This window comes from Epinephelus lanceolatus, chromosome 1, assembly GCF_041903045.1.
Source record: "Epinephelus lanceolatus isolate andai-2023 chromosome 1, ASM4190304v1, whole genome shotgun sequence".
NCBI lineage: Eukaryota > Metazoa > Chordata > Actinopteri > Perciformes > Serranidae > Epinephelus > Epinephelus lanceolatus.
Window position 1 is genome coordinate 43,362,630 of NC_135734.1, and position 27,630 is coordinate 43,390,259.

At 41.8% G+C, this 27,630-nt stretch overlaps 1 protein-coding gene across 1 annotated transcript in view; it reads left to right on the plus strand.

Annotated features, from left to right (window-relative positions):
- The window catches only part of stab1 (stabilin 1), a 118,047-nt gene that overhangs the window by 48,863 nt on the left and 41,554 nt on the right, over positions 1-27,630 (plus strand). Inside the window, exons 26-44 of the mRNA XM_033625556.2 lie at positions 94-189; positions 826-924; positions 5,833-5,880; positions 6,251-6,384; positions 7,238-7,349; positions 10,121-10,198; positions 10,378-10,479; positions 10,562-10,666; positions 11,901-12,035; positions 12,751-12,879; positions 14,735-14,788; positions 16,439-16,552; positions 17,541-17,736; positions 20,426-20,521; positions 20,655-20,700; positions 22,019-22,098; positions 22,197-22,322; positions 24,073-24,146; positions 26,070-26,141. Coding sequence (XP_033481447.2) covers positions 94-189; positions 826-924; positions 5,833-5,880; positions 6,251-6,384; positions 7,238-7,349; positions 10,121-10,198; positions 10,378-10,479; positions 10,562-10,666; positions 11,901-12,035; positions 12,751-12,879; positions 14,735-14,788; positions 16,439-16,552; positions 17,541-17,736; positions 20,426-20,521; positions 20,655-20,700; positions 22,019-22,098; positions 22,197-22,322; positions 24,073-24,146; positions 26,070-26,141 — 1,896 coding nt within the window. The remainder of the gene's footprint in view (positions 1-93; positions 190-825; positions 925-5,832; positions 5,881-6,250; positions 6,385-7,237; positions 7,350-10,120; positions 10,199-10,377; positions 10,480-10,561; positions 10,667-11,900; positions 12,036-12,750; positions 12,880-14,734; positions 14,789-16,438; positions 16,553-17,540; positions 17,737-20,425; positions 20,522-20,654; positions 20,701-22,018; positions 22,099-22,196; positions 22,323-24,072; positions 24,147-26,069; positions 26,142-27,630) is intronic.

Sequence of the window (27,630 nt, forward strand, 5' to 3'; positions counted from 1 at the left end):
CAAGTGGCTACTATTTAGCTGCCTGACTGTAAACATCTTTGAACACTGTTGAGATTGGTTTGTTTATGGGTATATCTGTCTGTGTGTCTGCAGAGTGAGTGTGTTTGTAAAACAGGTTACATGGGGAACGGTATCGTATGTGACCTTATTAACCCCTGCCTCAAGAGAAATGGAGGCTGCCATGACCTGGTAAACACACAAACAAACACACACACACAAACACGAACACTGTCTTTGTGTCACGTCGGCCATGAAGAAAGATTTTTATTCACTGAGGATTTAAAGGATGGGTCATGTTGACTCTATACTCAACGCCTATTGTGGATATTTGTGAAGCACTTGTGAAACACTTTGAGTGCTCGTCTTTGAGACCAAACAGAAGTAAACACAGAAAGTAAGATCTCTGCTGCCGAGATTTCTGCCTCCATGTTAAAGGTAGTAAATGGTTTGTGGTGCTTAAAGCATCCCAAAATCACAGCTGTAACACTGTTCTGTCTCCCTCTGTGTGGAGATACAGTTTTTGGTCATACCTCACTTTTGTAGGAAATTATTTTCAGTGATAATAGTTCTCAGTTCTTATTATTAATATCTGTGAAGTAACTTGGACAATGTCTCTGGAAGATTTCTATAATTTCCAAACCCTCAGAGATTCAAGTTTAGATTCTTCTTCATCTGAAGACTCTGATGTGCAACATGTGTATTTTTGTTGAGTGATTCAGTCATTCATTAAGATATGAGAACTGAGCATTGGTTACTGTCGTGAAATTGTTGCGGCCTCAGTAGGTCACATTTCCCATGATCCCTATCTTCTGTACACTCTGTCAGGCAAAGTGTGAGCTCTCTAAGGAGGTTGGAGCTCACACCTGTACCTGTCCTGACGGCTACGCTGGAGACGGAATCATCTGCTACGGATCAATACTGGAGGTAAGTATTCAGACCAGTACAATGTGGGGATGTCCTAACTCTGCCTGAACTTTCTTTGGCCTGTGGTCTTGATCCGAGTCCTTTAATAATGGTTATTTGCTGATACCAAGTCTGATCCATTACTTATTACTTAGGACATATTTGTTGATTAAATATGTATCACTATGACATTTTGAAATATATCCGACACTTTGAAAAGCAGCTGCAGCCTTCTGGCTTTGGCACACCTTATTTTTTATGAGCTGCTTAAACTGAATAATGCAGGTCCTGATATGATAAAGATAAAAGTCAAACTAGATGAATCTCAGCGAATTCAAATCCCAAAATTGATGTGAAGTGATCTTGTAGTGAAAAGACGTCTCTCTCTGTTGGAGTTGTTGGAACTTCACAAAGACTCAGTCCACTCTGATTGTATAGTGGTGAGTGGAGGGTCTGTCCTCATAAATGATCTTTGGCAGAGTACAGACGCCAACTTGCAGAGAGCACACAAATATGACAACATCCATGTTTACGTTATTCACAGAATTAACATTAATACATTAATAAGCAACAGCTGATATCACCTGCAGCTGGCAACGTTTGTCATTTTATCAGGTGATGTGAGTTAAAGCTGGGGTAGGCAGTTTCTAGAAAAGGTGAAAAAAAACATGTCAGAATTTGAAAATACACCCTCTTCCTCCTGCAGCTCTCCTCTCCATGTCCTAACCCCCATCCCCCGTGCGTATGCATGCACTTCATACAGTAACCCAGTGCTTCCCATACATTCATTTAAAAAAAAAAAAGTCTTATTTCATCATACAGCTGTGCATAGCGCATTCCCTCAGCTCCTCCTTGCACTGCTCTCACTCTCTCTGCTTATCAGACCACAAATGAAACAAGAATAACCTAGCTGGTCACCCCACAGTCCCTCCTCATTGGAGCATGGATTGCTTCCCCTTGAGGAGAGCAGGCAACAGCTCAGGGGACAGACCTTGGGTCGCAGGCTGTGGTGGCTCTAATTCGGCCAGTGCAAACCCCACAGTGCCGAGTGTCATAGCAGGCTGCAGGAGAGTCAGGGCTTTTCTGGTCCCCTAGAGTTGGGTTGTACTAGTGGATTCGGGTTGCTGTGGCTGCTGACTGGGGATTCATCTACAGAGCTGCTGCCAGCTCTCTTCCCAGGTGATCTGTAGTAGTGGTGAGTGAGGCAGAGGACACACTGTGATTCAAGGCTCTAGCTAACATAAGCTAGATAAACATGAACTGCAGCTGTGAGCCTTTAGCTTTGATTTGCAGAAAGGTAAACTATTACATACTACTGTTTCTCTCCAGCTCTGAAATGCTCCACAGATACTGACAGGTGTTTTATTTTCAAATCTTTTTTTGATAAGTGCATTTTCCTTTTTTGGGGCTGCTTTGCAGTGTAGGCAGTTGTTGCCAATGCTGACATTGCAACTTTCTCTGCAGGATTCTACATCACTGAATCAGGCTCTCACTGAAGGGATGTACGCATGCGTCTGCATTTGTAGAACAGCCAACAGAAACACCTTCTTTCTGAAATCATTCAATCAATCAATTTTATTTATAAAGCCCAATATCACAAATCACAATTTGCCTCACAGGGCTTTACAGCATACGACATCCCTCTGTCCTTTGGACCCTCGCAGCGGATAAGGAAAAACTCCCCAAAAAAACCTTTAACAGGGAAAAAAAAACGGTAGAAACCTCAGGAAGAGCAACTGAGGAGGGATCCCTCTTCCAGGATGGACAGACGTGCAATAGATGTCGTACAGAACAGATCAACATAATAAATTAACAGTAATCCATATGACACAATGAGACAGAGAGAGATGCAGGACAGACGGTAATGACAGTAGCTTACAGCAACATTAATGAAAGTAATAATATTATAATTATAGTTCTGGTTACTGCAGTACAGTATGTTGAAAGTATATATTAATATCTGATAGTATACAGTACAGGCCAAAAGTTTGGACACATCTTCTCATTCAATGTGTTTTCTTTATTTTCATGACTGTTTACATTGTAGATTCTCACTGAAGGCATCAAAACTATGAATGAACACATGTGGAGTTATGTACTTAACAAAAAAAGGTGAAATAACTGTAAACATGTTTTATATTCTAGTTTCTTCAAAATAGCCACCCTTTGCTCTGATTACTGCTTTGCACACTCTTGGCATTCTCTCAATGAGCTTCAAGAGGTAGTCACCTGAAATGGTTTTCCAACAGTCTTGAAGGAGTTCCCAGAGGTGTTTAGCACTTGTTGGCCCCTTTGCCTTCACTCTGCGGTCCAGCTCACCCCAAACCATCTCGATTGGGTTCAGGTCCGGTGACCGTGGAGGCCAGGTCATCTGCCGCAGCACTCCATCACTCTCCTTCTTGGTCAAATAGCCCTTACACAGCCTGGAGGTGTGTTTGGGGTCATTGTCCTGTTGAAAAATAAATGATCGTCCAACTAAAGGCAAACCGGATGGGATGGCATGTCGCTGCAGGATGCTGTGGTAGCCATGCTGGTTCAGTGTGCCTTCAATTTTGAATAAATCCCCAACAGTGTCACCAGCAAAACACCCCCACACCATCACACCTCCTCCTCCATGCTTCACAGTGGGAACCAGGCATGTGGAATCCATCCGTTCACCTTTTCTGCGTCTCACAAAGACACGGCGGTTGGAACCAAAGATCTCAAATTTGGACTCATCAGACCAAAGCACAGATTTCCACTGGTCTAATGTCCATTCCTTGTGTTTCTTGGCCCAAACAAATCTCTTCTGCTTGTTGCCTCTCCTTAGCAGTGGTCTCCTAGCAGCTATTTGACCATGAAGGCCTGATTGGCGCAGTCTCCTCTTAACAGTTGTTCTAGAGATGGGTCTGCTGCTAGAACTCTGTGTGGCATTCATCTGGTCTCTGATCTGAGCTGCTGTTAACTTGCGATTTCTGAGGCTGGTGACTCGGATGAACTTATCCTCAGAAGCAGAGGTGACTCTTGGTCTTCCTTTCCTGGGTCGGTCCTCATGTGTGCCAGTTTCGTTGTAGCGCTTGATGGTTTTTGCGACTCCACTTGGGGACACATTTAAAGTTTTTGCAATTTTCCGGACTGACTGACCTTCATTTCTTAAAGTAATGATGGCCACTCGTTTTTCTTTAGTTAGCTGATTGGTTCTTGCCATAATATGAATTTTAACAGTTGTCCAATAGGGCTGTCGGCTGTGTATTAACCTGACTTCTGCACAACACAACTGATGGTCCCAACCCCATTGATAAAGCAAGAAATTCCACTAATTAACCCTGATAAGGCACACCTGTGAAGTGGAAACCATTTCAGGTGACTACCTCTTGAAGCTCATGGAGAGAATGCCAAGAGTGTGCAAAGCAGTAATCAGAGCAAAGGGTGGCTATTTTGAAGAAACTAGAATATAAAACATGTTTTCAGTTATTTCACCTTTTTTTGTTAAGTACATAACTCCACATGTGTTCATTCATAGTTTTGATGCCTTCAGTGAGAATCTACAATGTAAATAGTCATGAAAATAAAGAAAACGCATTGAATGAGAAGGTGTGTCCAAACTTTTGGCCTGTACTGTACATGTGTGACAATAATCATATGTGAAAAATAACAGTAGAAGTATGACTAACTGTGCATTCACACCAAAAGCGTCATAAGCGGCCGGCAGCCATTCATTTTCAATGTACGCTTGCTACGAAGGGCGTCTGGAGCGCCGGCAGCAGCAAGCAGCGCAATGCCAGCGACCGGAGCGTCACTGTGAAGTTGAGAGAAGCTCAACTTTATGCAAATGAGCAGCGCCGCCGCCGTAGCAGCAGCAAGCAGCAGCCAATTGCAGACCGTGAATATTCTCAAGGCGGGACAGTGAAAGAAAGAAAGAAAGAAAGAGATCTTCTGCAGCGCAGCTTGAAAGCCCCGCACCTTGGCAGCCTTCTGCAAGCCCTGCCAGAGCTGCCAGGCAGCGCGATGCCAGTGAACTGAGCGACCGCTGGCACTCATGACACTTTTGGTGTGAATGCACAGTAATGATAACAGCAGCAGCAGGAGGCATCTGGCAGGACCACGGCAGCAGCACAACCACACGTGTCACACTATCCAGGCACCGCTGCAATACGAGTTAACCTGAGAGACAGTGGAGCACAAAGGCTCCGGAAAAGAAGCAGAGTTAGTGACATCCAGAATGGCCGAGTTAGCAAGATGCAGTAATAAAGAGAGAGAGAGAGAGAGAGAGAGAGAGAGAGAGAAGGTGCCCGGTGTATTATAGGAGGTCCTCTGGCAGACTAGGCCTAAGTCAGCCTAACTAGGGGCTGGTACAGGGCAAGCCTGAGCCAGCCCTAACTATAAGCTTTATCAAAGAGGAAAGTCTTAAGTCTAGTCTTAAATGTGGAGATGGTGTCTGCCTCCCGGACCACAACAGGAAGATGATTCCACAGGAGAGGAGCCTGATAGCTGAAGGCTCTGGCTCCTGATCTACTTTTGGAGACTTTAGGGACCACGAGAAACCCTGCGTTCTCAGAGCGCAGAGTTCTGGTGGGATAATATGGCACTATGATCTCTCTAAGATATGACGGAGCCTGACCATTTAGAGCTTTATAAGTTAACAGTAGGATTTTAAATTCAATTCTGGATTGATCTGACCTGTGATTGGCCAAGGTCTCCTGTCACAGCCTTGATTTTCTAAAGACTGAAAACAGAGCCAATCGAGAGGTGCAGAAGACCACTTGGATTACAGTATGCTCAAAGTTTATGGGATTTTTGCCAGTGACGCCAAAATAAAACTGCCTACCCCAGCTTTAAAAATGAGAAGCTGCTATCAGAGTGTTTTGTACACTGCTACAATCTGAACTCGTCCACGGTGCACAGACTGACTGAATATCATAATTACTCTGTGTGTGTTTGTGTGTATAGGAGTTGGACATGAACCCAAAGCTGTACAGTTTCTACCGACTGACTCAGGTATGTAAGAACATCACTGCTTTATAGTTATCCACTTATTTTATTTTCTGTTTTAAAACTAAATATATTTAAATTTCACTGAGCAGCCAAACTAGCGTACATTGTAAGGATTAATAAAGTCCCATAGTGTTGTATAAACTGGCATGTAGCTGCTGAAGAAGCCTGCTGCTCTGTTAAATGTTGGTATAATTAAGAATTGTGACAATGAAAAAAAGACTTAGGTTGTAAAAACGTTGAACTTTTTTCTTTCAAAGTAGATGTAGCTGCTGTAGTAGTATGGCTGGTTAGTGTTTTAACAAAACACTCAACACTAAAGATAATATTTTGTATTTGTGTGTGTGTGTGTGTGTGTGTGTGTGTGTGTTATCAGAAGTACAATCACTTCTCTGAGGAGCTGAATGGGAACTTCACACTGTTAGTTCCATCCAGAGAAGCTCTGAGGAACATGAGTTCAGCTGAGGACATGTTTTGGACCAGCAGGCACCACCTGCCTCACTTCCTGCGGTCAGTCACCCCACACACTGATCAGACATGACACAAGACACACTGACACAAAAAAAACTTTGCTCATTTAACTCCGCAATATAGTACTTTGAGGTGTTTTTCGGGATCTACATCTTGTCTCTCAATCCTCTTGTCTGTGTCCTCCAGAGTCAAATGAGAAGACTGGCTGAAGTTATCTCTCGTGTGTCTGACTGATGTGTCTTATTCCTCTCATTGAACATCACTGTTGTGTCCTCTCATTACCATGAATACACTCGCTGTATTTTATTTGACTCAATCCCACACACACTGTCCTGTTGCGTGAAATACTGTTGAGAGCACCAAATGTGGATTAATCTGCCACTTAAAATAGTCCCCAACAAATGCACTATTTCCTCCTGTTTGAGTAATGTTTGATAAAAAACTACAATGAGCAGCTGTTTTAGAAAATTACTGAGCCTTTAAAGAAATGAAACTGTATATTTCTGGGCCTTTTTTAAATAATTACATCAAAGACTGTAGCACATTGCTGGTTTTGGTCTTTTCAAGAGATTTGTTGACAGTCAGAAAAATATAGAATATGGCCAACATTTTCCTTTTTTGCTCATAAAGCTGTTTTCTCTGACAATGTTGAAGCTAATCAAGCTCAAACTGGATCCACAAGGAAGCCGAGCAACTAGTATTCACTGGAAATTTTGACCTGTCTGTCATGGTGTAAATATTTTAAGGCACTTTTCACCTTTGGAACATTAAACTTGATTAAACGCAGATCTTTCAGGCTTGTAGCCACATCCACGTCTCCCAGGAACACGCTTTGAGTTTGTGTTCAGTGACATGAGTTGTAACCACTTCCTGTATCCCTTCCTGGTTGCAGGGCCCACTTCCTGCTGGGTATCTACTCTGTAGAAGATCTGGACAGACTGGTGGGCACCAAGCTGCCCACCCTGAACCCCCCCACCTACTGGGAAATCAGCAACAGCAGCGGGGTAAGAACGGGGTAATTGTGACAGACTGACTGAATAGACATTGAGTTTTATTTATTAAGACTTAGTTTAATATTTAAAATTCTGCACCTCTGTAGAGCAGGTGGAAATAATACAGGTGTATTAAGGGAGTCCGCATCATTCTTTGTACCATCTCCTCTGCAACCGTGTGCACATTGTCCGCAACAGTTCATGTGTACACGCCAGCCATGTGGGAGTTGCCATTGCAGTGTAGGACTGTGGTTTGTACTGTGGACAAATCTACAGCAAGCAGACAGGAAAGCATCTCAAATGGTCAGCATAGATCTGGATACACCTGCAGATTCCATTGTTCAGTGCAAACATTTTTGTGCCGATTAATTTAAAATAAGTCGTGTTTGTTCACCACGTTCACCACAGTGTTTTTTGAAATGTAGGCTTGTCACAAACTGGCTCAGAGTATGTAACAAGAAGGAGTCCACACAAAAGATTTACTTAAAACAAGCCGAATTTATTAAACTAAAATTAACTTAATAATCAATGGAGTGTGTAGATCAGCAAAGTCAGTCATGAAAGCCATGCATGGGTGAGTGTCAGGTGTTCTGTGGAGGTGTTGAAGGTGCAAACCAAAACCAAAGCTGCTCAGTGGATGTCAGCTGAAAGGAAGGGAGAGACCAAGTGAACAGATTAGGAAGCTTTTATAGCTTGGAAGCCCAGGTGAGCCTAATAATGGTAACGACCCTCCCATGTCAGCCAGCTGCCTGATGAGACTGGCTGAAACATTCTCAAAGACATTAGGAGGGGCGTCACAAGGCTACACATATCTTAAAACTGTAGCATGGAAGAAAAGACAGGCTCTAACACCACAGTTTAACCAGCAAACAGAAATGTGAAGACCACAGTTTGTGGTTTCTGCTTTTCCCTGCAAACATCAATGTATCTGATCTGTCCAGCACCTCTGTGCACCTCCTCTGTCCATAGCGCTGGTTGCCAGATATGACCGGTGAGCACAGGTTTTGATCTCATACAGGTACAATCCTGCCAACCTCTTTGAATTTTCGGGTATGCGCTTAATTAACCAGGTTACAATCAGCTTTCTCCAGCGAGCTGATTTAAATATCATGTAAATGAGAAACATGATTTCCCCTGAAAGATCTCTCCTTGACAGCACTGATATTTTGGTTCTTAATTAGTTTTTTTACAAGCATGCATGTGAAGGACAAAGACCCCAGGCAGGAAAAGCAACATGGCGGCTGTATTAAAGGAGGGGTCATTAGAGCAGCTGATGCATCCTATTATATAAAGTATTTAATGTAAAGTCTGTTTCAAACTGAAACTAACACAAATGAGTCTCTACAAGTCTAAACAAGGCAGCTTCTTTTTTCCAGTATTCTTTTTTAAACAAGGTATTTTTATTAATAATTCAATAAAGATGTATAGAGCATCATTGAACAAACAAACATAAAACCAACCAGGACAAAGCGACAACCCCACCCACCCACCAACCCAGGAATAACCAGAGAAAGCCAGACCAGCAAAGGGAAATTCAATAGACAAGAACAAAAAATAAATAAGTGAAAAAAAGAAAGAAAAAATATGACAAATTAATTAACTTGTGTGACATAAGTAGGGGAGTATAACATGTTTCATTACAATTTTTCAGCTTCCATATTTGCTACAAAAGTTAAAAATGTTTGCCAGGTGGCAAAGAAACGTGCAGTTGATCCTTTGATAAAACAACGGTTTTCTCCAGTTGAAAATGATACATAACATCCTTGATCCACTGTCCATTGTGTTGGAGCTGAAAAGTCCTTCCATTTACACAGGATGAGCCTTCTGGGGAGAAGTGGACAAAAAGAGACAATGTCCGCTTGGGCTCTTCTTAACTTAACATCCAGAGGATTTACTCCAAATATTGCCATGGACATAGATAGGGCAACCAGCCATCCAAACATTGTTGTAAAATTTTAGATATTAAATCCCAGAAATAAAATAGTTTCGGACATGACCAGAACATGTGACATGAAGTGGCTAAAGACTGTACGCCTGTCGCACGTAGGATCAGTATCACTCTTAGCCAACTGAGCACTGGACCAGTGGAGTTGGTGTACGGTCTTAAACTGAACAAAAATGTTTCTAGTAATATTTTATATAAAGGAACATTAGGTGTACAGAAACATTGTCCTTCCATATTCTGGTAATTTCCCCACAGCCCTTTCCCACCCAACCATCACCCGTTGCTGATGCAAAACGGTAAAAATAACATAAGTAAATAAATGAATTAACAATTAATGACAGTACAACAATTATGAGATAAATCCAAAATACAAATAAAATAGGTTGGAAAGCTTTGAATCAAAGACATAGTGCTCTGACAAGCTGCATATCGAGTTTCGGTACAAAAAGTAAAAAGCAGCATGTAAAAATGAACTGTAAGTCATTTATATTTACATAAGTCACACTTCATGATGACAAACATTTTAGCAGTTAACAAGTTTTTTTCATTAATTAATTCATCCTTGTAACCGTTTATCCTGGTACAAGGTCACGGGTGTACTGGAGCCTATCCCAGCTGTCACTGGGCGAGAGGCAGGGTACACCCTGGACAGGTCACCAGACTATCACAGGGCTGACACATAAAGACAGACAACCATTCACATTCACATTCACACCTACAGACAATTAACCTAACATCCATGTCTTTGGATAGTGGGAGAAAGCTGGAGAACCCAGGCCTAGTTCAGAGTTATACATACGCATGTAGTATATATTTAAATGTTGTTGTTTTGTTCCAGGTGATCCACATTGAAAACGCCTCCATCCTCACTCGCAACCTGCCTGCAATCAATGGCTACATCCACATCATAGACAAGGTGAGAGTCTCACAGTCAGGAGGCTGGCAATTAGAACAAACTGTGTACTGGATTATTCTTTAAGCTCTAACAGTCATGAGGCTAGTTTGTCCTGATTGGGCGCTAAAGTAAAGATCATGGAGTTGTTAAAAGTCCAATAAACAGAAACCCTGTCTGTTTGTTTGTTTGGTTGCGGTCAGATTCTGGCCCCCTCCCGCTCAGACCTCCCCCCCGACCCCCCGACTCTGATGGCTGTCCTGAACTCCTCTTCGACTTTCACTCTGTTCAGACAGTACGCTCTGGTAAGATATCTTTCCACCTGTTTATCTGTCTGAACTCGAAAGGTTTTTTTCAGTGTGTTTAAGTGTGTGTGTTTTTTCACAGATGTACAATCTGACAGAGGATCTGGGTGTGTTTGATTTCACCCTCTTGCTGCCAACAGATGATGCCATCAGGCAGCACCTCAGCGGGACTAACTCCTCCCTCTTGGTAGGTCCAGATGATATGAGCCAGTGCTGGCCTGCAAACCCTCCATTATGATCACAATAACACAAAAACTGACGCTACAGCATACATATCTTTTTGTACTTGTTCTGTGTTCTCGTTTGAGAAAAACACTCAGAGGGAGAAATTTATATTTCATTTTTTGGTGTTATGATGATGCACACCATTTTCAATTTGTCTGTCCAAATACCATTGATTCTCCATAAGCTTAGATGGAGAACTTCTTTCCATGCAACCAGTCAAATAGCTTAATTTAAGGCCCTTTTTACAAAAAGCAGTAACATCATTGTTCTATCACTCGCAAATTAGATGGTCACTCTGAACCAGTTAGTAAGGGTGGCAACCACGAACTGGTTCCAGATGAGAACCATGATCCATCAGAATTACATGTCTCCGAGCTTATAATTTCCTGTTATCGATGCCAGCGTGTTTTTTCGATAGTTGTGTGTTGCAAAACAGTGACATCAAACTCCTGCGTCTACGCTACTGGAAACTTGCAAGATGACGGAGTCACAAAGAAAGATGACAACAGTACTGCTTGTTATGTCTGTAAAATGATAACTCCAAGTCGGGGAGGAAACACCAGCAATATGCTAAATTATCTCTTCTGTGCAACATGGGTTTAAATTTGAGGAATGTTACGTATTTGAAACTCTACGCACAAGTGCCACTGCTTCCAGATGGGCAGCATGTTTGTTACCGAGCCTAAATATCTTCTGTTATATTAATATTAGCGCCGCATAAGTAGATTTTTTTTCTTTGACTGTGAAGACCTAAATGAAAAGGAATACTGTACAAATATTCTTTCATGTCATTAATTCTAGATGATGACGGACAGAATGTTGGTACAGTGAGCACTCAGGCTTCAGCTGGCTCAACTTGCCTGTTAGCTCCCCCTTTCACACTTGCTGCACAGCGAGGGAAAATGAGTGAAGAAGAGGTGTAGGCATCCTTCTTTTCATGCAGAAAATTTACCAGGAATCAATTGGGTAATCGATAAAGAATCAGACCGAGAAGCAGAATCAATAATGGCATTGGTATCAATAAAATCTCATGTATCTGACTTTAATTCTGCCCAAAAAGCTCTGATTGGTCAGTTGTTTCCAATTGGAGAAGCAGCTGCCAGTTAGCACAAGATGTGGGCGGTGATTATCAATAAACCAGAAATATTCTTAAACTCACTTCGTCTGTCCGTCTGTCTGTCTCTGTATTTGTCTAGAACTCTGATGTGTTCAAGTACCATGTGATTCTCAATGAGCTGCTCTTCCCTGACCACCTGAGTGACGGCCTCTTGAAGAGCACACTGCTGGGCAGTGACTACCAGGTCCAGTTCCACCTAAACGACAAAAACCAGGTAACAATAGCTCGACCAACATAAGCTTCACAGTCATGTGACCAACCTTCTATAAGCTTTGTCACACCTGAACATTGAAGACTTGTTCGATAGTTTAAGGAACACTTTGCACTCCTGTCAGTTTTAGATTGATTTCCTTCCTGCAGTCCATTAGTTTCAGTTCACTTCTATGAAAATCAAAATAATAAGACATAATCCATCACAGTCAGCACGCAGACAAATTAATTTTTGGTCGATATTGCATGAGACCTGAGAACAGCAAAATGAATACAGGACACACGTAAATTAGTAGTACTGTTTTTACAAGTTCCGTATTGCTCATCATTTGTCTTCTGAGTTTGATTTTGTGACAACAGTGATTGTCATTAAAATGCTTTTCGGACTGTCAGTCCTAGTTTGAACACTGAGTTCCTGCTTACAGCTGCATTATCAGGCAATGGTACCTAAAGGTGGACAGAAAATTAAAGCTTCCTAGACTGTGATGGCCCATCTCTGTGCAGCAAGCCTGTGCATGTAAATTTTCATAGCAATGAAGTCAGACTGACTTGTAAAAAAGAAAAGAAATCAATAATTAATGATGAGTGTTTCTGTGAAATATAAAAGATTCATGTCTTATGTGCTAAAATAAACAAACACACCAGTGTAGTCTTCTAATGATGTATAACTCTCTACCAGTCACACAAAGTCAAGAGTCTGATTTGTTCTTGTCCTCCAGACAGTTGTGAACGATGTTCCTCTTGACGGCAGTTTCACTGAGACGCAGAACGGTGTCATCATAGGCCTCCCTCAGGTCCTCAAAGTCCGTCGCAACAGATGCAGCCAACAGATAACCCTGCAGGTCAATGTAAGGATGGAGGGAGTGATGGAATGATAACAAATCAATGTAAAGAAAGATAGATGTACGAGTTAATGGATGTATGGACAGACAGATTGATGAATGGATCAATGACAGGGTGGATGGAGTGATGGATGAATGGATGAGTGGTGAAATTGAAGAATGAACCTCCTGTTTTGGTTAATGTATGTGCAGCATTGCAAACTGTAAAAGGGCTGGGTGATGGGCAAGGTGATAAATATGCTGTCACTCAGTCACAACACTGTTATTGCTCTGAAACAACTGAACCAATCACAGTGACACATGATGTCAAGCCTGAACAAACAAAGAAACAGCTATCTCTAGGAAATCATACTGTTGTGGATGTAGCAGAGTGTCACAGCGTAAACAACATCACTAATCTGCAGCTACAGGCTGCTGGTGGGTTTTTAATAGCTGTTCTGTACAATGACGATAGAAACAGATGATGGAGAAAAAAAAGCTGGTGAAGCCATTTTTATGTGACCGCATCAGTCAGATGATAATTCAGTTTTATTTTACCGTATCTCACGTCATAAATGGTCACATGATTGATGTGACAGGAGTGTTAGCATCATAATGCCGTAATGTAATCATAAGGGCTATATCTTAGGCATCTGTTTAACGATGGTCATTTCAGTTTGACGTTGTTGGCTTTTTTCACGCCTCTTTCAAATCATCCTAAAGAAGAAGGGACACTCCTTCGATGACGGCAATGTTCACATCTTGGCCAGAGAAGAAAAATGGTTTGAAAGAGGCGTGAAAGAAACCATCCACGTCAAACTGGAATGACCATAGTTAAACAGAGGAGGTGGCGTACACCATTTATCACCCATATACAATGCGGTCTTGGGATCCCTTCCCAGACGACCTAACACTAATTCTCACCTGGACCCATCTAACCCTAACGACACACAAGATGGCCAGGTGGGTCAACGACTCACATGTGACCTCAATGACTCTGTAAGGGTTCACACCCACACAGAGTTTAAAACCTGTGACTCCCCACCTGTCAGTTAGAACTGAAGACGCTTCTTGGATGAGAGGAAGTTCAGTTGCCTACCATACAGCACTTAGGATTGCATCATAATACATTTCAAGAATAAAACAGTAGATGCCACATGATGGACAGGATTAATTAGTCCCAGTTAATTTGATAAACAGGCAGAGTTCTGAGTTATAACCCACCAGTCTCATGTGTGCGCTTATTTCACAGCAACCTGGTATCATTTCTGTGGTATGTAATAAGGTAAACATAGTTAACAATCAAGGTTGGAAATAAGCACCAGCCACTAGCCAAATGTTGGTAAGTGGCTGCTAGATTTTCTTCACCCACCAACCAAAGAAAGCAATGGTAATCTGTTGAGTGGCAGGTACATTTTGGAATCCATCCTCCAGCCACAGTGGCAGGTGGACAAAAATGTTAATTCCCAACCCTGTAAAAAATCGTACATGATGTCACTTCCTCATCAAGATTATAAACCAGAGGATGCAGATTTACCTACATGTGTGTTCTGCTGCCTTGAGGTGGCTGCAGGGATTAGATGAGCCAAAGGAGAAGCTTTTCCTACAGTGTAAGGCAGCTGTGGACAACAGATACTGTAAGAGTCGTACTACTAATTAACCACATTACATTTTTTTTTTTACTTTATATTTTAATGTGTCTACTCGCAAGGGAGTGTTAACTGAAAGTAATTTGTTCTTGTTGACAAAGTCATTAGATAAGCAGTGGAGAAACTCTGCAGGAGATACAGACTTGGTTCTGAGATGTCTGTTGTCAGGATGGATGGATTGTCTCAGTATTTCCAACCCGTCTGTCCCTCTTACTTTCTGTCCTTGTCTCCAGGGAAGGTGTACAGACTGTGAAGGACCGCCTCGATGCCTGTTCGGCTACAAACCAGTAAGAACAATGACACAGCTCACAAGGGGTGGACACAATAACATGATAACCTGTTTATCTTTATCCAGAAATACACAATCTACAGTCTCCAAAAGTGACCTCACAGTTAAATCAACTACCAAGTTTTAACACTCAGAAAGGGGAGAGGGTGACAGGACTAAATGAGATTTAGGGGTGGGAATCTCTGGGCGCCTCGTGATTCGATTCAGAACGTTACAATGCCATGATAAAAACAATTTTTGGTGCATCTTGTTGAGTCAAAATAATTGATTACTGTACATGATTTATTGTTTTCTCACTGTGCGACTACTTGCTACTTTTATAACACGGTGTATTTGTAATTATCCGTAATTAAAATAAACCGATGAATTGGCTTGCACACAGTCCTGCTGTTTGTCCCTTCAACTTCATAGAAGCTAAAATACTTCTATAACTCGCAGCATTCACAGACAAACACTTGTCTTTATCTGGACTCATTTTCCCCACAAATACAACATGCTAATGTTATTAGCACAAGCCTATGGCATTGTACATTGTATAAATTAGCCTAGGGGCTAGTGTACTTTTTCTCTTCTCATATAAAACCCGGGACAACAGCAACATTTAACAAAGGTAACAGCACAAAATTTGGCTCCATTACAGCTCCCAAGGTTCACTGACAAAACAACTGTCTTATACTAAATGTGTTTTCCAAACAAATGTAACATGCTAATGTCATTAGCACAAGCCTATGGCATTTTACACTGTATAAATTAGCCTAGCAAATAGCTGAGACTTCTTCTGCTCATATGAAGCCAGGATAAATCACACACAAGAGTTAAAATGCTATTTTTGTGGAGGCTTTATTGTCTTCACAATTTATTGTTTCTTATGCATGAAAGTAAATAAAAGCTTCGTTTCCACTGAGGGAAATGGTTTCAGCTAGAAGAAACAGACAGGAGGTCTGCGTCTCTGCGATGTGTAGATACATTTCTGGGGAGGTGCACGTCAGGCTACGACTCTAAAAAATGTTGCTGGAGAACTTGTGAGCGAGTGAGGGGGCGGAGCTGTGTGGAGTGTGCAAGAGAGGAGAGATGCCACTGGTATGCGCCATGTAAGGCAACTTGACCCTATAGCGATATAAACCGTGTTATCTAAATTTATATCTTGCTTGAAAATATATCGATATATTGTACATAGTCGTTATAGTGCCTACCCCTAACACTCAGCCATCCTTACCAAAACTCAAGAAGTAGCCTCGCTTAGGACACAAAATAGCGTACGTGCTTACATCTTGTTATATTTCACCATCCAGTTGTTTAGATTTAAGAATTGTGCAGGGCAGTCTTTTTACAGGTGGTCGTAATAATAATTGACTTTACTGCATCAAGACTCAATCTTTCAAGCACGAATTACAGTCCTAAGAATGTATTTTAACCACACTCAGATTTAAACACACTGTGTTGTACAGGTGTTGCTGTTATTATTATTTGTGCCACAAAAAAAATCTGTTTCTATGTGTCATGTTTTTCCTTTTTGAACAGGTTCTAATCAGAGTTGTATTTATGTGCAGTTTTCAGGCATCATTCTGTCTCAGTAATATCTGTAGGTGCCTGTGTTCTCAGCTCTCAGTTTGGGTCTCTACTGTGTTTCTGATGTCTTCTACCGCAGATCAGGCAACAGTTTCCGGCTAGAATGCGATCCAACTGTAAATACAGGAAGCGAGTCGGATCCAGGAGGAAGTCAGTGCCAGGCTGTGTCATCAAATGTCTACGGTTAACCACGGTCTGCTGACACTACCCTTAGCACTGTAGTTCTACCACTGTGTCTACTACCAGTACTACTCAGCACTGTAGTTTGAGTTGGGTATGGAGGACTAGCTCTAACTGGAAGTAATTTGAATTTTCAGACACATTTTAGTCTCTGTTTTCACTTTGTTTACTTGTTTTGATTTTGTTCTTGATTCCAGTTAGACTAAATATTCTGGGCTACAGCCTTGCTACTACTGCTTTTTAAGTAAAAGTAATATTATTGCTCTAAAGACTACAAATACCACTATACCAACAGGTACTACATTACTGCTGTTACTATTCAAACTACCAAGCTGAATATTACCCTGGGGTACAATGTTTTTATGATTAGAAAGTGTTGTCAGTATTATTAATCTTATGTAAGTGTATTGTAGTTTTGTTAAAGTTATCAGAATGATTTCTTTTTTTTTTTTACTTTAAGACATTTTCATTAAGAACACACTAACAAGATAAATACTATTACTAGTAATACTACTACTATACAATATGAACACCATTGACAATCCTTAACAGAGACTAAACACAGATTTTATTTTTGTTGTTTTTTTCCCCCTCTGTTTTTATTACTTTATAAGTTGTTTTTGGGTCGGGGGCACCTTAAAATCTATTAGTAATGTAGCCTGACTGTGAGAGCACTGTAAAGACTCTTCTTTGTTGGTTTAATTATATTCCAACTCACTGCTCTTCTCCAGCAGCAACAGTCTTCCCTCTGTGGACCAGCTGACAAATATTTCAGAGCATTAGGTCTTATGGTCATTATAGTCTGTCCATTATAGCAGCATTTACATTATTTAGTCTTCATTTGACGTCTGAATAAAAGTGTATTAAACCATATTAGAATGACAAAAAAACATCACTTTTACAAGCAGCTGAATTCAGCAAGGCCACAGATTCCAGGTCCTGAACAGGCCGTATAATGATAACAATGATAACAATAATTATACTGATGGTTTGTCCTGCAGGATCACTCCTGTTGCCCCGGTTACTACGGCCACGAGTGCTTCAAATGCCCCGGAGATGTCGGCAGCTGGTGCTCCAATCATGGGGAGTGTCAGGACGGTAACCATGGTAATGGGGAGTGCCATTGCTTTGAGGGTTTCCACGGCACCGCGTGTGAGGACTGTGAGCCAGGACGATATGGAGTCAACTGCTCCTCCAGTGAGGAACGCATACATACACACAGACACACACACACACAGACACACACACACACACACTTATCCGACAGAAACACTTCTGAAAGCACTAGGGGTGTAACAGCACACAGAAGTCACAGTTCAGTTCATACCCCAGTTTAGGAGTCATGGTTCACTGCCAGTTCGGTACAGTGGGGAAAAAATGATGATGAAGATGTGTTTGCTTTAAAATATTTTGGTCAGACAGTAGGGCAAGTGTCAAAGACGGACTGCTGGGGACTGAGACAGACTGAATAAAAGAACTGGAAGTAGCCCCTAAAACGTCAGCCTATTCGCAGACTCCCGTTTTGAAGCCGCAAGTTTGGCCTTGTGGCTGTTGCCATCTTGTTTTTTTGGAGCCAGAAGTGACCATGTTGAGATGAGAGGGTGAAGCTGCAGAGGACTCTTATTGCTACGCCTCTATCCTGGATGACAGGTTGCCGTGGTAGCGACTTTTCAATCACAAGGTAGCCACGCCCTTAAGCAAACCCTGCTGTATTGTGTTTTTTCCTCAAATGGGACCATAATTTACAAAATGAACATCATGCTGTAGTGAAGACTTGGAGCTAGTGTTTAAAACCATGAGTGAATTAGGAAAATGTTTACTATGGTAATAGACAGGGTTTACACAAGGTCCTTGAAGTGCTAGAATTTTGAGGGGGAAAAAATCAAGTGCTTGAATAACTTGAAAATAGCCTCTCTATTAACAGAGTGCATAAAAGCCTTTAACCACGTAAAGCTGTCTTATGTTTTTATCAAAGTTTTTTCATCAGGTCATTATAATGAAATGTTCAGGATCGTCTTTTTCTTTCTTTTTTTAAATTCTGACACGTCACCATCTCGATCACGGTGCCCTCTCTGTCTGCTTTCTTCTTTATATTTATTATGTCTTGCCTGACATCGCTGTTTATTTTTACTTCACTCTTAAAACCCCTGAAACCCAATAGGCCTTAGTTGGCTTGGCAAAACTAATCATGAGCTGGCTTTTCACCGTAATTATTTTGGTTTCTCTTCAGTTATGCCCTGATGTATTAGTTTCACCAAAAGCTGGAATTGAAACTTAAACGTGCAATATGTAATTTTCTGCCGCTAGGGGTCTCAAACCAAAACAATAACAGAAGACGGAGTTGGATGACGTCACAAAGTAGCGTGGGATCATGTGAGTTGTAGTCATATAACTGCTGGCCGGAGCGCTGGTGCCCTGGCGGGCAGCAGTGCTTTCAATACACTGGTGGAAATGATTAATATTTCGATAACGTCAGCCAGATGTTTGCTCACCTGTCTAGTAGAACACACGCGAGGTCGGCGTCGAATTGTAGTCCTAGATTTTCACAAAGCTCTCTCCATCTCGAAAAGGCCACACCAATATTTATCCTTGATTTAGCTCTCTTTTTATCCCAAATTCTTCTGGGATCGCTTGGTTGACCCGTACGTTTCCGTTTTACCGGCTTGTTTACTGGGACAGCTTCGGTGTCAGAAGGTGCAGCAACCGTCAGTGCATAATCATGATCCATGACGAGTTAGCTTAGCCTAGCAACAGTAACGTTCATTCTCTGACGTCTCATCCGGTCTGCTTCTTCTTCTTCTTCTTCTCCTTCATTTAATGGCTATGGTAACTGGAGTTATGTCGCCATTATGACCTAATGACACGGTCCGTAACTTATATTAATATTTCATATTTATCTGGGTTTGAAAAATTGTTGGAAACATTTCTGATAATGAAAGTACACAACTAAACAAAATATATAATATTGGTTTAGTCGTTTTTAGACATTTTTATGTGGAAAAACTAAATATTATACCTTTAAGTTTTAGCCGGCATCATTTTCTTGCTCTACAGATGCTTCTATTTCTAAGGTGATTTTTCCTTTCTTCATAATGTAGACTCCTTTATGTAACAAATTGACTGTCCTGTCTGAGATCAGGCAAGCACAGCGAGGTCTCTCGCTCTCCTCTTTCGCCATGTGCAGGCAGTCAGTAGGTGTGGGACAGGCAGTAGGACACCGTTTACAGTGTTCAGTTGTTGTCAGGTGAGATGCTGGTGCTGTGGAGAAGTGAGGGGTGGATGTGACGCTGAGGACACTATTGGCAGACAGCCTGTCACTCAAAGCAGCCCACCCTTAGTTATACATTACTTTAAGCCGTAATAGAAAATGGGTGAGTTGTGTAAAAATCCCCTGACCCCATCTTACAGCTGTCATGATTGTTAAAATTAGCTACAGAGACCAAAACCATTTTTTTGTACCAGGCTGTCAACATGTTTATTCCTGTTGTAAAGTTAACATGGGGGTCTCTGGGGACTGACTGGCTTCTGGAGCCAACATCAAATGTCCATTAAATCGTAAACGTTGTAAGTTAAACAAATCTGTGAGACTGATAAACATGCGGTTAATTAACCTACAATACCAGCAAACCTGAGAAGCTTACAAACCTGTGACACACCTATGGGTCCAACAATCCTATGATGACAGCAAAACAGTGATGCAAACACACCTGCAAGACAAACAAACCCATAAAAGTTATGAGGCTAAGAAACCTACAACAGCTACAGCTAATAATCAGTGCTGATAAAAAGCTTATGAGGACATGAGACAGGGTCATTTATTAAACACAAGAGAATACACCACAGAGGAAACATTGTCACAGTTAACCTGTGTGTGTCTGTGTTGCAGAGTGTGTGTGTGACCACGGGAAGTGTGAGGATGGTCTGGCAGGAAGTGGCAAGTGTGTGTGTTATAAAGGTTGGAAAGGAGCTTCCTGCTCTGTAGGTAAGACACACAAATACAATGACATTGTATTGTTATATTATAAAATATTCTCCTGACGATTTATCACCTGAAATCTTTGTGTGTGTGTGTGTGTGTGTGTGTGTGTGTGTGTGTGTGTGTCTCTCTCTCTCAGAGATCAAGGACGATGCCTGTGGGGGTGTGTGTGACGAGAACGCCAAGTAAGTCACCCTGTTGTTGTGTCTACAGCTGGTGTGTCTGTATCTATGTCTGTGTGTGTGTGTGTGATCTGGATCAAGAACAGCTGGGTTTGAAAGAGGCTGTGAATTTACCCAGAATACACCTGGCTGCCTCACATTGTTTACTGTTCACCATAGCATGCTCACATTTTTGTGGTGTTGTCGAAATGTCTTGTGCAAATTATCATACCCTTTGTTAGAGGACTCATATTATCCCACAAATACAATGCAGCATATATGAATATTCTACTTCATGTTTATTATTGAGGTCGAAGTAGGTGGTGTTTTTTTACTGTATGTATTATTTTGGAGGGTGTTTCTGATCATTTTGGGCAAATTAGTAGAAACACAGAAAGTACCCAATGCTGGGCTCAAAAAGTCACTGTTAGTTAAATTCAAACATGTATGACATCACCACCCACTTAGTCTCGCTCACCAGACCTTTCTCAAGAAAAGAAAGGTCTGGCTGGTCCGACTCTCACTTTAAGATTGGAGGAAATTCGCCCCGGCTGCTTGTATTTCTTTCAACCAATCACAATCGTTCTTGGCGGTGCCACAGCAACGGTGCACTTGCAAAAATATTGCTGGCGGGAAAAAGGTTTTGGTGTAACACGCCCACAAAAATATCGCCTACAGGACGCGAACCATGGCAGAAAAATGGCTACATCCCCGCAAGATCAAACACCGCAAAAGTTAGTAAAGGACGTGTTGAAAACTGCAACCGGAGGTGGTAGGGCGGGACTTCAGCGGGTGGCTCGTTCCACCCAATGAGAGGCTGATCTTTGCAGCGAACTTCCACCCACTCAGACTAGAACCCACTAATTGTTTAAGCATATGTTAAAATATTTTTTTTTTTTTTTTAAGTGAAACTATGTTTAAGTGACTCAAACAATATATATTTATTTTTGTAAATTGTTTTTATTGGGTTTTTTTGTGTTTATAGAACACAACACAGGAACACTGTCAGGTCCATAGATCATAATTGTCACACAATGACACAAACATGCAAGCACAAAACTATAAAAGTATAAGTACAGGCTAGAAGTTAAGCAAAATGAATCATACTCAAACAGTATTTTGATGCTATCATTACGAAGCTGCCTTCATCTCACCTGTGTGCATCTAAATCTACCTGTAATTTCAACTTTACATAAAGGCAGTTGTATTGACTGTGGAAGACTGCTGAGACAAAGCGCTCCAGGATGCTTTCACTTTAAGCTTGTTCTCAAAGATGGCTGCTGCTCTCAGCTTCAGTAGAAATGTGTAACATAATTATTGAACCATTTCTCCTCTGCTGCAGCTGTATAACAGGACCAAAGGGTACAGCTCCTGCTTGTGTGTGTGCAGCTGGATATGAAGGCAATGGGACTAACTGCAAAGGTAAAAAAAAAAACAAAAAAAAAAAAAAACTCACACAGTCAGACACATCCTGTACAAATATCAAATCTGATTAATTTTTTTCTCTCTGTGTCTCTCAGAGCTGGATTTGTGCAGCAGGTTCAACGGTGGATGTTCAAGATTTGCTGTTTGCACAAAGGTCTCAGCAGGAGAGAGGACCTGTACCTGTAGAGAGGGGTACACTGGGGATGGGGTCGTCTGCCTGGGTATGTAGGCCTGACCCCAACACCGTTGAGCAGGATTTATACTTGTGCGGCAGACCCTCACTGTAGTCTACACAGTTGTGACCATTTATACATGTGCGGTGGTGTGTCTGTGTCACTCTGCACTTACACCTCCAAAATACAAGTCTGCGGCTGGGTTTCTGTGAAGTGCTGTAAAGTTTAGTTGATTAAAGCACACATTAAACACACATTAAACATGGCTTAATAGTGACCATTCAGCTTCACTATAACTCGCAGCATTCACAGACAAACACTTGTCTTTATCTGGACACATTTCCCCCTCAAATACAACATGCTAATGTTTTTAGCACAAGCCTTTGGCATTTTACATGATATAGATTAGCCTAGCGGCCAGCGAACTTTTCCTCTTCTCATATGAAACCAGGGACAACAGCAACATTTAACAAAGGTAACGTTACAAAATTCGGCTCCATTTGTCATTCACTGACAAAACAACTGTCTTATACTAGATATGTCGGAACTATTTTCTGAGAGAGGGCTGCCGGGATTTTTGTTGGAAGGGGCGGGGGAAGCACGCACACTTATCAATGATTAAGGATTTGATTTGAAGTTATTTTATAATAACATGCAGTTATAAGAGAACTAGAATGGATGAACACGGCATCTTTATTGTTAAGAAAATGAAACTTTGATAACTAAATCAAGCCATTTAAGGAACATAACATTATTTGTAACCTCGAAGGAAAAAAAGAAAAGTCTGTGCTCCTGACTCAGGGCTTTCATGCATTTCCAAAAGCGGACCTTCTCTCAGTTCACCTACTGATGAAGATTTTAAGCACGGTCGAGACATCACTTTCATCCATAAGGTCACTGTGAGCGTTCATAATGGCCAAATGTGTTAGTCTCTCAAGGCTGAGAAAGAGCGCTCGGATGCCGCGACAGATATGGGCAGGGCCAGACAGAGCTTAATGAGCTTCTCCACCTCCGACAGCATGGAGCGGGTTTGGGGCTGCAAGGTTTGCAGGATGGACACAACATCCTGGATGCCAAGGCTACTGTATGTAGTCAGGCAGGCTGCATATCACATCAAAAGCATAGATCTATGCATTAATGATATGAAAGAGATAAATGTAAGTCAGACAAATTGAGTTTAAATTCAGATTCTTTATTTTTTTAAAGCGTAATGCAGTGGGTAGGGAGGCTGGAGTGCGGGGGTGCGGATGGGAGGGATGCGGCCGCACCCCCGCACCCCTAGTTCCGACGTCTATGCACAAACCTATGGCATTTTACATTGTATAAATTAGCCTAGCGACAAGCGGATAGTTCCTCTTCTCATATGAAGCCAGGATAAATCACACATGACTTAAAATGCTATTTTTGTGGAGGCTTTATTGTCTTCACAATTTATTGTTTCTTATCTGTGAAATAAAAGTAAATAAAAGCTTCGTTTCCACTGAGGGAAATGGTTTCAGCTTACAAAAATAAACAGGAGGTCTGTATCGCTGAGACGTGTAGGTACATTTCTGGGGAGGTGAATGTCAGGCTATGGCGTAGGCTACGGCGTAGGCTATGGCGTAGGCTACGCCGTAGTTTACGTTGCTGCAGAGCCTACGTCGTAACTACGGCATTGATTCAAGTATGAATTCCGCCTTACCCTGAACCTCCTGACATGGAAAAGTCTGGAAAAAATCTATTATTATTGCCAGTTTTATAAATTCAAGGCCTTAAATATTTCTGAATAACAAATTTCCACCATGTTGTGTGTTCACAGAGATGGACGGCTGTCTGGTCAACAATGGAGGCTGCCACAAGTCAGCTGAGTGCATCAGAACAGGCCCCAACATTGTAAGGCAACACAACTATGCTGCATTTAATTGTCAAATATCCATGGTGCATAATGTTAGACCTGACCCAACACTGAGCCATCACTGTACCTGAGACTCAGCTCAGGTCACGAGGTTCCAGGAGGGTCTCTTTTTAATAAGGACCAAATAGCACCTGTTTTTTTTTTTTTTAAGTAATGTTCAGGGTTTCTTTTTTTCACAATCTTGGTTTTTTTTTTTCTTATGACCACCATTTATGTTGGTGATGAGGTTTAATTTACTAAGTCAGAGTCCATTTACAGTAATGTCTAATTTATGCTTTGCTGCGTAAGACATTCATGAGTGTTGTTCCACGGAAAAGACACAAGTGTCGTGCGACAGTTTCCTTTCATGTTGCGCACTTGGAGAAATTGTTATGTCGTGAATACTATCATACTTTGTTGCACAGTGTGACTTATAGTGTTCGTCTTGTCGCCATTGAGATAGTAGTTTTAAATCCATACTGACTTTGACCTGCATTCAGCATCTCTGTCCACAGACGCAGCTGTTTGTCATCAGCACCTCCTGAAAAGCTGCGAGAACAGAGAGGGGCCTATTATACATCTATGGGCCAGTTGAACTGCCCCCACCAGGCTGACTGAGGCAGACATTTACTGAACCAAAATTATTTCATGTCAGTGCCACAGGAAGAAAAAAGCAGTCTTTGTAGTCATTGATTTATATTTCCAAGCCCATCGCAGCGAGTAAGGAGAATATTCTGCTCACACAGAGTGGAGGCTGATCAATTAATGAATATATGGATAATAAGTTTAAAACACATAAACAGCCGGATGTTTGTGTGATTTTAATTACCTGTCTGTGCAGTTTATACACTTAACGCGACAGAGAAAAGACTTGGGCTTTGAAAGAAATGCAGGGTTTGTGGTTACCATGGAGATGACTGAAACCTTTCGACGAAGCATAAATTGAAAACGTCACAGTGCTCTTTTTTCTGTCGAGCGACACTCTTCAAAAGTGTCACGAAGCATATTTCAGCCTTAAGCCTGTTACTTTTTTCTCTCCATTTCAGCTGTCCGTCCAGACTAAAACTGATTTTTCTCCTCCAATAACTGAGCTTTACCAAAACAGCCTCCGGAGTTAGTAAATCTTAAAACACTGACATGGCCTTTTAGTAAAACAGGTAAAATCGAACTTCTCTAAAACAGTGACGTAAGCTGTCCTTTGTGGGGTGGGGGCTATGTGGCACTAAAGTTAAGGAGGACTTTGTCTTGCTGCAGACTCTCTCAGTGGTTGTCCAACACGAAGCAGAGCTGTTGTCATAAACAATACTATGTAATATTATACTTATGATGTTGTCAGACAATGTTTATAACACAAAATAAGGATTTTATCACCACAGCACTGCTGGGGGCGGCACTGAGTTCAGACTGATACAGAGAGCAAACAGAATGTTGAGCTGACGTCAACAGGATTGTCTCACCAGGCTATTGTCCTGCAACAGAGAAACATGTAAATGAAAACAATTATAATGTTAAATTCGGCTGCATAGAAACACTGTACAGGTGACCACAGATAGCAGGAGGACACTAACTGAAGGTTCAACATGTCACTCAGCAGAGTAACTTGTGTGTGCAGCCGTCGCAGTCACAGTCCACTGTGTGGCAGGAAAGCTTTGAGGATGACTTTCTGTCATCTCCAACTTTCTCTGGGATCATGCATTTTAAATGAAATGTCAATAGCTGATTATTCAGCACAGCTGTTGTCATTAACCCCCCTCCAGAAACAACAGTACTTTGTTTACGACTCAAGAAACTGATTTGGAGTTAAGGAGAAGTGATTATTTGATTTGCTGATTGGCAGAGTACGGGGGAGGGAGGAAACAGATGGATGAAGTGATAGACTCTTTTACTAAGTGACTCTCTGTCTGTTCTGTTGTTGTCTACAGACGGCCTGCAGGTGTCTGATGGGCTTTCAAGGATCAGGGAGGTACTGCTACCCTGTCAACCCCTGCAGAAATGTATGTCTGTGTTTTATTGTGTTGATTCCCATGCAGTCATCTGCTTTATTCTGTCCTGTGACAATTATGTTTACTTGCAACTCTGCCACCACAGACCAAATCGTAAGCACAGATCACACAGCTGGGTCTTCATTAATTATTTAAATCTCCTGACAGTGAGCTGTTCCACTCAGTTTATACAGCGAGATCATTTGGACCATGGTGATCATCACAACGATGTTGAACTTTGAACAAATCTCCAAACCCATTTCCTCTGGATAATAAAATATACAGTACAGGCCAAAAGTTTGGACACACCTTCTCATTCAATGCGTTTTCTTTATTTTCATGACTATTTACATTGTAGATTCTCACTGAAGGCATCAAAACTATGAATGAACACATGTGGAGTTATGTACTTAACAAAAAAAGGTGAAATAACTGAAAACATGTTTTATATTCTAGTTTCTTCAAAATAGCCACCCTTTGCTCTGATTACTGCTTTGCACACTCTTGGCATTCTCTCCATGAGCTTCAAGAGGTAGTCACCTGAAATGGTTTTCCAACAGTCTTGAAGGAGTTCCCAGAGGTGTTTAGCACTTGTTGGCCCCTTTGCCTTCACTCTGCGGTCCAGCTCACCCCAAACCATCTGGATTGGGTTCAGGTCCGGTGACTGTGGAGGCCAGGTCATCTGCCGCAGCACTCCATCACTCTCCTTCTTGGTCAAATAGCCCTTACACAGCCTGGAGGTGTGTTTGGGGTCATTGTCCTGTTGAAAAATAAATGATCATCCAACTAAACGCAAACCGGATGGGATGGCATGTCGCTGCAGGATGCTGTGGTAGCCATGCTGGTTCAGTGTGCCTTCAATTTTGAATAAATCCCCAACAGTGTCACCAGCAAAACACCCCCACACCATCACACCTCCTCCTCCATGCTTCACAGTGGGAACCAGGCATGTGGAATCCATCCGTTCACCTTTTCTGCGTCTCACAAAGACACGGCGGTTGGAACCAAAGATCTCAAATTTGGACTCATCAGACCAAAGCACAGATTTCCACTGGTCTAATGTCCATTCCTTGTGTTTCTTGGCCCATACAAATCTCTTCTGCTTGTTGCCTCTCCTTAGCAGTGGTTTCCTAGCAGCTATTTGACCATGAAGGCCTGATTGGCGCAGTCTCCTCTTAACAGTTGTTCTAGAGATGGGTCTGCTGCTAGAACTCTGTGTGGCATTCATCTGGTCTCTGATCTGAGCTGCTGTTAACTTGCGATTTCTGAGGCTGGTGACTCGGATGAACTTATCCTCAGAAGCAGAGGTGACTCTTGGTCTTCCTTTCCTGGGTCGGTCCTCATGTGTGCCAGTTTCGTTGTAGCGCTTGATGGTTTTTGCGACTCCACTTGGGGACACATTTAAAGTTTTTGCAATTTTCCGGACTGACTGACCTTCATTTCTTAAAGTAATGATGGCCACTCGTTTTTCTTTAGTTAGCTGATTGGTTCTTGCCATAAT